The sequence below is a fragment of the Centropristis striata genome, chromosome 15, assembly GCF_030273125.1.
Source record: "Centropristis striata isolate RG_2023a ecotype Rhode Island chromosome 15, C.striata_1.0, whole genome shotgun sequence".
In the NCBI taxonomy this organism is placed as follows: domain Eukaryota; kingdom Metazoa; phylum Chordata; class Actinopteri; order Perciformes; family Serranidae; genus Centropristis; species Centropristis striata.
Genome location: NC_081531.1, coordinates 17,943,020 through 17,956,568, shown reverse-complemented (window position 1 = coordinate 17,956,568; position 13,549 = coordinate 17,943,020). Strand labels below are relative to the sequence as shown.

At 39.0% G+C, this 13,549-nt stretch overlaps 1 protein-coding gene across 2 annotated transcripts in view; it reads left to right on the top strand.

The window, feature by feature from the left end:
- pof1b (POF1B actin binding protein) overlaps window positions 1-13,259 on the top strand; it is a 31,684-nt gene extending 18,425 nt beyond the window's left edge. The window contains exons 4-13 of one of the 2 annotated variants that reach the window (XM_059352191.1): window positions 1,946-1,979; window positions 2,379-2,459; window positions 2,673-2,765; window positions 3,473-3,586; window positions 4,112-4,264; window positions 5,847-5,972; window positions 6,302-6,433; window positions 7,096-7,169; window positions 7,704-7,818; window positions 9,489-13,259. In XM_059352191.1, coding sequence (XP_059208174.1) covers window positions 1,946-1,979; window positions 2,379-2,459; window positions 2,673-2,765; window positions 3,473-3,586; window positions 4,112-4,264; window positions 5,847-5,972; window positions 6,302-6,433; window positions 7,096-7,169; window positions 7,704-7,818; window positions 9,489-9,509 — 943 coding nt within the window. In that variant the 3' untranslated portion in view covers window positions 9,510-13,259. The remainder of the gene's footprint in view (window positions 1-1,945; window positions 1,980-2,378; window positions 2,460-2,672; window positions 2,766-3,472; window positions 3,587-4,111; window positions 4,265-5,846; window positions 5,973-6,301; window positions 6,434-7,095; window positions 7,170-7,703; window positions 7,819-9,488) is intronic. The other variant, XM_059352192.1, reaches the window with a different exon arrangement.
- The last annotated feature ends 290 nt before the right edge of the window (window positions 13,260-13,549 follow it).

Genomic DNA, 13,549 nt, shown 5'->3' with positions numbered 1-13,549 from the left:
GACCGATTAAATACCACTATGGTTGGTACAACAATCTAAAGAAGAGTGAGTGAAAACCTCGGGTTCTTATACTGCAGCTGATGAGTAGATGAGAGGCAGGTGTGTCAGCAGGGAGGAGCTGATGAGCAGAGAGCGGGAGAGAGGCCACGCCTACACACACACACACACACACACACACACACACACACACACAACAATAGAAGACAGACGAGGGAGGGGACAACACCAGAGAACAATGGCAAACTGAGGCTTAAGTCCCAGAGTATAACACATTCTGACATTTCCACTAAAGTCTGTGTTACACAGTCAAGTTTACAGACATATGCGTGATTCTGTTCATAGGGCTGGATACATTAACATTCAGATATGATTATTTAATAGTTCTTTTGCTTGCTTGGTACTTTTAGGAAGTAGGAAGTTAAACACCACAGGGAAACAGTTTAGTGTGCAGCATTTCTTTTTGTCACAGACAGTAAACAGAACAAAGTGATTTACTGTTAAACAATGATAAAAAAGATTAATCAAGATGGCTGCAAAGCTGGTAAATAAAATAGGGTAGATATCTTGAGATAACTGGAGATATTGTGTGTGATCATAATGCTGTGCAAAATTGCAGACATCGGACATTTTTTTTGGGACGTAACTGTGTTTCCAAAATATTTCATGATCATGAATCATGAATAGATACTGTTTACAAGCACCAATAGTCATCTACAAAATATTGTCAAATTATAATTATTATAATCTATTAATATAGTTATTTGGTTCGACATAGAATGCAGTTGCTAAAAATCTGACTTTTGCACCTGATTTATAACGGCATTTTAATGAAAGGACACAGCACAATTAGAGAGAATATAAAAACATAAATCCACAAAATGGTAAGACTACAAAACTACATTTTTGACTTTTAGAAACACTTATTAAATGATTGTACATTGTATTATGTATCATTTGTATTTTCTGTGCATATGCAGACACTCATCTGCCATGTACCTAATAAACTAGCACATCTAATTACTCTCTTAATCATTACTTAACCACTCCTTCTACAAACTGCTTTCCTGACCAGGCATGTCAGATAACACTGGATAACAGACTTTTATGTGATGACATCATTCACAGCAATATAAAGTATGTTAGTTATTTCTTGACAACAGACGTGGGATATTGTCAAGGAGTTAGACGCTGGGTTTGGCGGCTTGGATCAGTATCAAGAGCAGCATGCACAAACAGGTCAAAGGCATCTTTTCCCTCGTCATTTCTTCAGTTAATCACCCTATAGTGCAGTTAAATTCATTAGTCTTTCCAGTTACTGTTGACACTGGTTACATCATCTGAAAGTCCTAAATAAGGTGTTTAGTTGCAGGAAAACCTGGGTGAGAAAAAAGGGAGTATACGTGATCTGAAGGTCAGGTGGTCCGATGCAGCCAATCAGAGGGAGAGACAGCTCAGAGCGACTGTTTGTGAGGTTTCTCCACCAGGTTACCACCCAGTTGATTCATGTGGTGTCATTTTAAAATGTGTGTGTGTCAATGAGAGATTAAACCTTAATCCTCCTCCAACTTTTCACCTCTCCGTCAGCCTCCTGTGACACGTGAGGCTCCAAATCACTGGGCACAGACGGCTGTACTAGTATACATGTGTAGCTGTTGTATTGATTTACAGTCAGGTGCTGGGTTGTAGGTTGAAATCAATATCAACCTCTTACATTTTTAGTCAACAGGGTTTAATACACAGACAGAGGAATGTGTGTGTGTGTGTGTGTGTGTAAGGCAGCAGCAGCTCAATCTTTATGAGTCACTTTGAGAAAAAATCAGTTGCGTCTTCCTGCAAACACACACCCGTGCTCCCCTTCTTCCCCGCTATCTCTCTCTCACACACTCAGTTTTCTTCATTGATGCTGTCATCCTCATTGTTTGTTTTTCCTCTCTGTGTGTTGCAGGAAACACCAGCTGGATCCCAGCAATGACTATAAGGTGAGAGGCAAACCTGCATCACACACATCTGATAAATTAATCTGAACTGAGCTCAGTAGACACAACACTTGTGGTCAAAGTTGTTTAAGAGCCTGAAATTTAAAAAAAAATCAAATCAGTGGTCTGTTTATCAGGATGAATTATATAAAATATTAAACTAACTGCATTTAATAATAATTGCTGTTTAGTTGTTTAATTATCCTCTGTTTATCTGCACACTGGAGAGATTGAAAATTTCCTACTGCATTTTCTTTTTCTTTTGTAATTTAAAAAAGAAATTAAAAGTAATTATAACAAATCTGCGGAAACATTTAAAAGTAAGGATTTCCTTTATTTTCCTAAGGGTGGCACTATTAATTTGTTTCTATTGTATCTGTGTGTGTGTGTGTGTGTGTTCAGGTAGAGAAAGAGGAGGTGGAGGCTTTGCTTCCCAAAGGAGCCACTGAACTAACAAAACAACAAATCCGCTACCTGCTGCAGGTGAGTGAGAAGTTTTGATCTTCACGGCAATAAATAAATAAATAAATAAAATGAAACAAAACAACACATTTTTTGTATCTATATCACACTTCCCATTGACCAAAATATGACATACTGTGATGATAACATTTGTTGATCTCTACTGTCTCTACTTATTTGCATTTCAATGACATCCCTGGTATGTTCATGTTTCTGTGTGTGTTTCTCTATCAGACTCGTCTCACTGCAGATAAGAGCATGCGTCTTCTTCTGTCCACCTTCAGCAGCCTGAGAGAGGAGCTCCTTCAAATGTCAGAGGACCTGCGGGTAAGAACTCCCGCCACATTTCTTTGTGGCTGAGAGTCTAGTTTCGTGTTTTGTTTTGTTTTCTCATACAAAAAGAAGCCAGATCATCCAGTTAGTCTCCATAGTGAAAGTATAAAATAAACAAACACATCATTGTCAAGCTGCATACTAATCAGATCATCCAAAACTAGCTGCCAAAGTTCACTTTTCAATGTATACAACTCAAATATAAAATATTGGAAGCCCTGAGTTGTTGATTAAGTTACTGAAGAATACAATTACATTTTGAATAAAGACATGGACAATTGACACAATCCCCCCAGGCCCTTATGTCTATAATTAATACTAAACTGTATTTGAATAAAAGCATCCACATACAACATGGGTCAGGTGGTTTGTTTCATAAAGAAAATGTCTTCACAGCAGGTTGTGTAAGAATGGTATGTCCCCACAGTCTGCATTGCATATTTTATGAGCTCACCACAATCATGTGAACTAACTAAATGCTTTAGATTACAGGTCAGGTGTCAGATAATAACAGGTTATTGAACGGAAAGAATTGCCAGCTTAAACAAACAAAATGCAAATGTGTAAGGTTTATCCATCTCCACCACCAAGTATGAGGAAATATCAGAGAGGAATGGGCATGCGTTTGATCCACTTATAAAAATGAAAAAAATATTTGCATATGAAGATATGACTGTCTGTCTGACTGTCTGTGCTCACAGCGTCTGGAAGGGGAGAAGGAAGCCTTGGAGAGAGATCTGAGTTTCAAAGCAGACCAGGCTAAGCAGTATGACTGCCTCCTGGATGCCGTCAGAGAAAACAACAGACAGCTCCAGGTACTGTGTGTGTGTGTGTGTGTACGTACGTGTGTGTGTACGTACGTGTGTGTGTACGTACGTGTGTGTGTGTACGTACGTGTGTGTGTACGTACGTGTGTGTGTACGTGTGTGTACTGTAAAGTTAACGATCAGGTTATTGGTGCTGTTCTGTTTTCTCAGTAAATAGACCAAACTGAAAAGTAATCATCTAAACACACATCCATTGTATCTAATTAAAAGGTGCATGTATATGCAGATAACTGTAAGAGTATATGTTTAGGGTTTATTATTAACTACATAATTGTACTCAAATTTAAATGTATTTTTAATTAAGTAATGATAAGTTATGATACAATTGTCTACAATGCAGAGTACAAACAAAACCACAATGAAAAGGAGACGGGAATAGTCACAGTTTAACCAGATTATTTGAACCACTTTATTTAGAGCGAGTTGGTAATCCCTTATTGCACAATAAAATTGTGTCTAAATTATGTTTGTTTCGTATCTGATCGTCTCACTGCATGTGTTGTCCCTCTCCAGACGTCTCTGAAGGAAACCATCAGCTCCCAGCGTACCCTGGAGAGCCAGCTCATGACCACCCGGACCAGCGACTCAAGCCGCGACTTCAAGCTCAAAGAGATGGAGGGGAGGATGAGAGTGCTGGAGAAAGAGAACGAGATGCTCCGACATAAGGTGACACACCACTCGCTCTTCTCACCCTCCCTGTCTGCTCAGCAGTTATCAATTGAGATCAAGTTAATCATGTTCTAAATGTAACTGGTAAAGAGTTCACTTATCAAGTCAAGTAAATTTTATTTATATAGCCCAAAATCACGAATCACAGATTTGCCTCAAAGGGCTTCACAGACTGTACATGGTACGACACCCTCTGTCCTCAGACCCTCACATCGGCCAGGGAAAAACTCCTCAAAAACCCTTTTAACAGAGGAAAAAGAAGAAGAAACCTCAGGGAGAGCGACAGAGGACGGATCCATCTCCCAGGACGGACAGACATGCAATAGATGTCGTTGTACAGGACAGATCAACTGAGTAGAATAGAGTAGATAGAGGTTGAAGGGGGAGAGGGAGGGAGGATAGAGAGGAAGGGTTGAGAGGGGGAGAGAGACAGAGAAGAGCAGGAGTTCTGGGAGGAGCACAGCGGCAGGTGATGAAATGCCACCATTGGCCAGTAGTGATGCGATGAGTGTAGAGTGGACCGCATAATAACCAACAGGTTTTTGCATTCATACATAACACATAACATGGTACTGCTCTGGCAATGGCTATGAATGGCTCCATCTTTAGTCTTCTTGTAATCGTTTTAATGTTTCACAATAGTAAGAGTTGTGTTTTGATGATTATTTTACGTGTTTGTAAGTAATTTGGTGAAGGAAATGAGGCTTTCTGGAACATTAAGCTGTTTTGAAGTTCCTTGGGTGCTTGACGCCTAATAATGCAGTTGGAAGGACTCCCGTTCGAACAGAGATAAAAACTTGCATAATTAAACTATGTTGATTGTGTGTTTGGAAACAGGGTGCAGGTAGCCTGCAGTTAAAACCGTTTAGCCTTTTGATCAGTGTCTGCGGTTACATTTCAATTTACAAGCCAGCTTTTTTTCTTTGTGAGTGACATAAATAAATTAATCTGGATTCCAAAGAAATTATTACAAAATAAAAATGATTACTAGATAATGGTTTTCATGTTCGTAAATCAATTATCAGAAAAGATAAGTGTACATTAATAAGTGTACAGGTGCAAGCATGTGCAGGAAGGGTGTTGAGAAAAGGAGATATGTTTCACTATGGAGAAATACCTCATACAACCCCACCTTAAAAATTGCAAACTATGTTTGTATAAGCAGGCAGGAGTACTGTCACGAAAGCTAACCAATGCAGTGCTGTGAAAGGGGGCAGCAGCTAAACATAAAATCCATATCCACATAGTGTATGTTATATTTAGCTAATATTTTCACTGCTTTAACTTGCTGTCAGACAGCCCTTTCTGATGGGGTACTGAAGTATTGTAGTTGCTGGTCTACTGCTGCCTCGATTGTGTGATTTTGCTGTTTTAAAAGTTTAGTTTGGATTCATCAAAGTCACGCAATACAAACAAACTAACCAGTCGAGGCAGCACTAGACCAGTAACTCCTGTGTGTTGCAAGGTAAAATTACTGTTTTTGCCAAAGGGGTCTGGTGTTTTAAAGTCTTCAGTTATGATGATGTAGGCGATGCTAACTTTGGAACAAGGATGTTGATTTTGTCCATCTGTCCTGCAGCTGGAAGGCCAAGGCAACAGCAACAGCAACGCCCTGCATATCAAGACAGAGGAGTTGTCACGTCAGTACAAAGACCAGCTCAACTCCATGAGAGCAGAAAAAGACCAGGAGATACAGAGGCTGCGGGTGAGAATGAAACAAGACTATTGCATGGATTACCAAGGTTTTTGGTTGAGACAATAATATCTCAAGATGTACTGAAATGTGCTTTTGGGAAATGTATCAAGCGTCATCATGAGGTAAACATTTGATTTGTGCAATACTAAAGTATCGTCAAACAACTGCAACAGTACAACAGTAAGTTTGCTAATACACTGAGCTCAGAAGGCTAAAAGACAAAGATTCAGTTAAATCCTCAGAGAAGACAAATCTTAAATCACACACAACAGATCTTAATTACATATCTTCTAAGGCTCTTTTTACTCATTTGTGCCTCTTCTCTCTGTTTCCTCCAGAGCCAGATAACAACTATCCGGACGGAGAGCACCACCACGAAGACGAGCTCAGACAAGAGTCTCCAGCTGAAAATCTCAGAGCTGCTCGCCATGTTGGAGCAGCGACAGACCACCATCACCCGACAGGAGGAGGTCTGCAGCATAACACACCAACACTGTTAATTCCTGTATTATAACTTGCGTCATATTTTCGAATTTTTTTATGATCAGATCATCTGACTGAGTTCCTAGACAGAAGACCTTAACGGACTTAACTGAAAATAACACCCAAGTTGAATCACAAACCAGTTTTATCTTCCAAGTAATAACTTTAAAACCACAGGTGCTTCCCTGTGATCAGAAGGAATGTGTGTTTGTCCAGTCATGCAGAAGTAAAGTTTAAGACTTAACTGGAATCACGTGTATAAATCATGAAAACCAAGCCAAGTTTGGAAATATGATCTGTTTACACAGAAACACACACACACGCACACATACATACGCACACACACCCTCACCCTCCAGGTTTGTGAGCTGTTTCGTTTCTTTATTTCATTGATTCGTTTTCACCTTTCAGGTCTGACTGCATTCTTGCCTATTCTGTTTTTGTGCAGCACCAACTGAAGCCAGCTTTTGTCACTGCAGGTTGCTGGCATGACATTCCTGTTTCATAGTTTCCTACGAAAACACAGCCAGTTTTGAAGTTACTTTGCAAATAAACAAAGTGACCACAAAAACCGTCAAAAACAGAAGCAAACTAAAAAGACGCAAGATTAAAGATTGTCTGCTGACCTTTGACCTGTTCTCTACCTCAGGAGATCAGGAAGCTGATGCAGGAGAGGAACGAAAGCTCCAAGAACCAAGTCACCAAGACCATCATCACCAAAAGGTACAGCATCACATCACACTGTCTGAGATAGCACACTAGGTTAGCTTACTTTTTGACACAATGCTGAAATGACAGAAAATATAACTATTTACGCAATAAATTAATTGTTTGGGTCATTTTTCATGCAGAAAATGCTATTTTTATGGTTCATGCTTTTCAAATGTATAAAATCAGCTGTTTGACCGTCTTCCATGATAGCTAAATAAATATGTTTTGAATGGTTTTGGACTGTCTGTTGAACAAAAGAAACAGTTTATGGAGGTTAATTTGGACTTGTAAAAATGAAATGGACATGTCGATGTAGTTTTTGATCTAAGACCAAATTATCAATCGAGGTAATAATCAGCAGATAATCAATGATCAAAATAATCATTCGTTGTCGCACTACTACACTGCAAGGTTAAAAAAATGTTTATTTTTAACTTACACTGCAGTGTTAAAACTTTCCAACAAAATTCTGAGTGTTCAAGCCTGAACTGAACATATCTCCGTGTGTGTGTGTGTGTGTGTGTGTGTGTGTGTGTGTGTGTGTAGGTACAGAAACCAGTACCCCATCCTTGGTCTGCTGAGTGATGACTACCAGGTCACCTCGCCCGTCAAAGAAGCCAAGACCATCGTCATTGAGAGAACGGGAGAGATGATCAAACAGGTAAAAACATCAGAGAGGGGGAGAAGCAGGGAGTATATTTTTAAAGGAGAAAACCAAACAGAACAATATTTCCAACCTACTATTCCTCAACATACTGCATGGTAAAATGTTCTGTATTAATAATGTTTGGTGTGATAAAACTGTGCCACGCTATTGTTCCAACATTCGATTAGTAACACATATTTTCCATTGGACCAAAATCTCATGAGAAGGTCCAAAAGCCCAATGAGTAATTATTCTAACCCAAATAATGATCTTTCTCTTACCTCTCTCTCTCTAACCAAGTGGGTTAAACCTAACTTTTCATTAACCGCAGTAACATCTCCTAAATTGAGCAATATGTTAACAGAGTCTTGAGAGTAGGAAGGCCAATAGTTACCGGACTCAAACAACTTCCGTTGGACTATCGGAGAAGTGGGCTTTTGTCCAATAGGAAACTTTCAGGACTTTTGGGCCGTCAGAACAAAGGGAAGTCTCCAATAAAACAGACATTCAGCTCTGCTGCTGTATGAGAGAAGTTTGTGCTTGTAATTATGATGCTGGGTAGAATGACACCGAGAAACCTGCTGGCATTGAAGTACTGTGTTAAATACTGTCTCTGCCGACTGGTAAAACTGCCGACCGTCACCAAGTTGCACCACATTCAACATAATAAAGGGTGGGGCCCAGGGGTCAGAGAGAGGGTGAGCATCAGGGGTTTCTAGCACTACATACAATATACTAATTTAGTACGTTTACAGTAAACCTCAAAGAGTGCTTATTTATATATATTTATAGAGAAAATTATTATAATTGTTTAAATTGCACCTTTTTTTTCCAAAGGGATTTCTAACACTGCATTTGGAGCTCAAGGCTAACACAAACTTATATAAGAGGAAGGAGAAAAAGGATTAGGAGTACCAGCATGTACAGTGTTTAACATGTTGGTTTGAGTTGAAATTAAGTTATGTTTAGAATGGTATTGTATTCCTATTCACATAAAGGAGTGGCCACATTTACTCACTGCACACACAAACCTGCTGCTGCAACTGTTTGGAAACTCCTGCATGTCTCTGCATGAAGATGTAAATGATTTGACTAGGATAAATAGAGTTTAATGTTTTCACAGTGTAGAGTAACCTTGGTCAACCTTAAAATACCGCAATAACCACTGTTTTTATTTCTTTACACGAATGTCTGAAAACCAACAAAATATGAATCCAAATGTGGCCGAAATGTCCGAATACAAATGTTTGACATGGTCTTGTTGTTTTGTGTCATCCAAAAAAACCTTTATATGCTGATGTGATATGAGATATTAGTATAAGTGTCTCCTATTTTTTAATAGGGCTGTAAAATATATATTTTTACTGGTAAGTAATGGACAACTATTTGCTAATCATCTGGTACCTGTCGCCACCTTGTGGTAAAAACATGCTGCTGCAGACAGTTCTGCTGCAGTCTTTAGGGTCCTGTAGTCTGACATCGCCAGACTACTTTGCAAATAGTCTGGAACCTCTCAGGTCATTTTTGATTTCCAAGGGATGTTATCATCGCTTGTTGTCCAAATGGAAAAAAGACTGCCTGTTGTTCTGTCTAACATCCAGACACCTTTATTCCTTTCTTTCTAAAGCTGACTGTGGAGTTTCCGATATGTAACAACCACCTGTGTTTTGTTTATTTCGAAACAGGAAATCATTACAACCCCTTAAAGCCACACTGCTTCTCTCCGACAGGAATGATTGAACGACAAGAAGACCCAGACGTCACCCCCCCTCCCACCCCGCATGTCCCAATCTCATTGCCCCCCTTCCCCCCCCTCATCCTCAGGGCTCCCAGGGTTGGTGGTGGTTGAAGTCCCCCTGTCCCCCTCCTAAATTTGGGATGATTGGTTCAAATCTTTGGTTTGGCCAAATTGGGCTGGTGACCGTTTTTATTTGGGCTTTTTATGAAAAAGAATCAAATCAATCACAAATCAAATCTTTTAAGAGTATGATATGTGCAATGTATTAAGGTGGCAGCAATGATACAACCCTGACAACTGGGAACTGGGCGAGATTTGAACAGAACAATTTAGTTCAAAATTGGACCTGAGATGATTTATTGTTCGGCATGAACGAATACTTCCTCTTCTTTTCTAATTTTATAACTTAATTCTGCTTGATTACATCAAGGTTTAACGTTGAAAATATTTTAACAAATGTCAGATCATAATTAACATATACAACATTGTCTATTGATTGGCTGATCTCCATACCACAGTAAAATAATAAAATAAAAATGTGTATGAGGTTGTTTTTAAAATAATAGTCCATGCTGTTCTTACCTTCTCACTTCTAAATTTAAATTGTAATCTCTTGATCTGACTCTGTCCATTAACACTGAAACATGGCATACAATGTTTCAATGAATAATGTTTACTTTTTTCACCAGGTAAATCAATTATGAGCACTCTGCCGTAGGGTTGGGAAAATATGATACACTGCCTGCAATAGAATCACTAAACATGTGATTCTGTGATATAGTGCAAGACAGTCATCTGTGATACATTACAAAGTATGCAACTCAAGAAAAATGGTGGACTATATTTAAGTATAGTTATTCCTGTATTTGTGCCTGCATGATGAGGAGATTTAACAGAATTGAACTGTGACAAATGATGTCACAAACTAGCACAGTAAAACATTCTTAAGTAATATAAGTTGCAGCTCCGTCTCAGTATCACAGGAGATTGTATTGTGATATATTACTGTATCGATTATTTGTCCCATCCCTACTGGGTAGCTTATAAATTACAGTTAGGCTGCGTTCAGCTCCACATGGATGTTGTCTTCCTTTTAAATTTAAAGGGGGATCTCCCAAAGATTGGATGAAAGATAGCTTCCAAACGAAGATTTGCTGTCCTAAATCCACATTCAACAGGTTTTTAGTATGCATGTACCACACATACTACTGTATAAACGTGACAAAACAAAGTATACTTATGCATGTAAATATTAGAAGTATCATGATTCTTTCAAACTTCCTAAAGACTTTGACATCTGTCATTCATATTTTCAAATTCTTTCTTATGGTATCAAGTGGGACACCAGATTTTTCTGGACTGTACGACATAAACACCATATAGTCAGACTTTCGATTTCACCACTCATGCTTTTGATTTCGATAATTGAAACTGAAAGCTCAATTCAATCGATCTTTGATTGAATTGAACTGAATTCAATTGAAATGAATTCAGAGAAATCGTGACTATATGGTATATTTTTGAGTGTGCTGTTGATGGATACTAGGCCATGCAAAAAATGAATTATTTGCAATGGGAGCACCACGTAGCGTATTTACACTACACACGCCAGCAGTGTAACAATCTACAACCAAAGCTGCCTCCATGGTGCTCCCAGCTGCTAGTGGCTGGGGACACATGGCACATTGACGGTGCAACCCATGAGAATTTGGTCGGACAACAGCAAATCAACCAACCTACAATAGTAGTTCCAATTCTTGATACACGATCCTATCGACGTGTGGTTGATTCGAATAACTAAGGTTCACTACCCTTACTGCAAGTCTAAGTATATATGTTAAAGTTAAGTGATAGATTTTCATAAATTCATGCATTTTCTCAGTAAAGTGGTTCACTGAGAAAAGGCTCACTGAATGGAAGACAATGTTCTGATGTGGAACCACAAGCTGCCTAAGTTACCAAAGGAACGCCGTCTCAGCTTCCAGTTGTCTTTAGATCAGCCTGGCACCATTCAACTTGTAGCATGAGATCTTCCTTAAAGCCACCACAGCCATGTTAGACAAGAGGATGAGGAAGTGGATGTTTTACCATGACTGCTACTTTGCATGTAAATATTTATATAGTAAATATATATATATATGTGTGTTGTAAGATGGGCATGCTATGTGAATGTTTTATCCGGTGTGACTGTAGAGCAGCCCTCCTGCCATTTTAGCTTTAACGAACATTTAAAAAATGTTTGGATCGGGTAGTTTGCTTTGCTTTTGTTTTGTGCTAAATGGTAGTTTTTATCTGTCCACTGTTTAATTGTCTTAAAAAGCATTTTATTTTGAAGTTGGTGTGTCTTGTTAGACTCGAAGGTGCATGGTTATGTGCTGTTCACATGTAACCTTGATGTGTTCGTGTATGACAGTGGGATCTGGGTGGGGCTGCGTGATGTCTCACATCCATGAGAGAAATGGACTCCCATGGGTGTGATGCATGCAACTGGAGCATGATTTTATGGGGTTTATGATGGTGGAAGAAAATTTTTAAAGCACAATATAATGTTAACTGTTTGAGTATTTCTGTCTGTGTTTTCCTGGTTGTCTCTATCAGGCTTTTTACATAAAGAAGCATGTTGACAGCTCCGTGTCCACTGGCTGCTCATCTTGAGCTCGTCAGCTTGATAGCACTTCTGGGCAGGAAGTTTACAGAAAGCTAAACACTGAAACTAGCTGACTTTACACTGAGGCTGATTATTTATTGTTGCTGCTCCGTCACCAAAGCCTCCTCTTAAACTCGAGACTGCACTGCACACCAACACAATCTCCCTAATGTTAGGCCTGATCTTAATAAACATCTGACCCAAAGTGTCACTGACCAAACGCCAGTATCTGACAAGGTGGGAGTGAAAACAGGCCATGCACACGTAGATGCTTTCACTTGTTTGGTTTGTCTCCCAAACAAGCTTTGTGCACATTATATATGTATAAAAGCTTTATATGTACAGGACATGTATTAATAAAAGAGATTCACAGATGTAACTTATACAGACAAACAGGTACAACGTGTGGTGGAAATCATGAACACACACGTTTTCTGAAGCATTTGTATTGCTCACTTGTCTCGCTCTTGGAACCTCAACTTTCAATATGTACGAAAGCCTCTTGCATCAGATACCTTTTCATATGCCTGTATCTTAAGTGGTTCTACAGGCTGCAGCACCAGTTCCTACCTGCTGGAGTGTTTTAAAACATCTTATGTAACTAGTATGCCCAGGTTTTGGCCATACTGCGCCACATTCCCCCTGTGATTAACACTACTGATAGAGAAGAGCTGCCCAGTGGACACAGAGCTGAATTTCTGAAGCCTTTAAAAATGTCTTGAATATCATGGGACCTCAAGTGCCTCACTGTGTAACATCAGCTTGTTAGCAAGCTAATGTTATGATGTCATTTTCAAACACTTTCGGCAACATGGGACCAATCGTTGCCCTCTGAGGAGACCAATCCTGCCTTTCTTTGCCAGCTGAGAATAAATTTTATGCGGAACTAAATTAACTGGTTATAGCTAATCTGCAAATAGATGCGTTTAAATATATTTTCGTATAACAGTTTTCGTTATTTTCCTGTTTAAGAGGATTTGGACTGGTAGCCTGGGTACACTACCTCAGTCCTCTCCAATGACAAATGTTTGAGTTGTGATAGATTGTGATTAAAATCAGTAATGTATCTATGTTAAGGTGCACTTGTTTTGTGTTTGACTGAACTGTTAACTGCACGACTGACACAATCATACAATCAATACAGTCATGTGAAAGGGTCATTTTGCCCAAATGACAAAAGAAATACTACACAGGAAATGAGTCAGCATTGCACATCTGGGTCCCTAGTTTCAAAGTCAGTGTTTTTTTATTTGTATTTTTTCCAGGTTTCTTCGCATCCTTCAGTTTGTTTATAACCTAATGTGATCTTACGATTACAGGGGATCAGATTTATGCTTTAAAAAAATCAGAAAAGGTGGTGT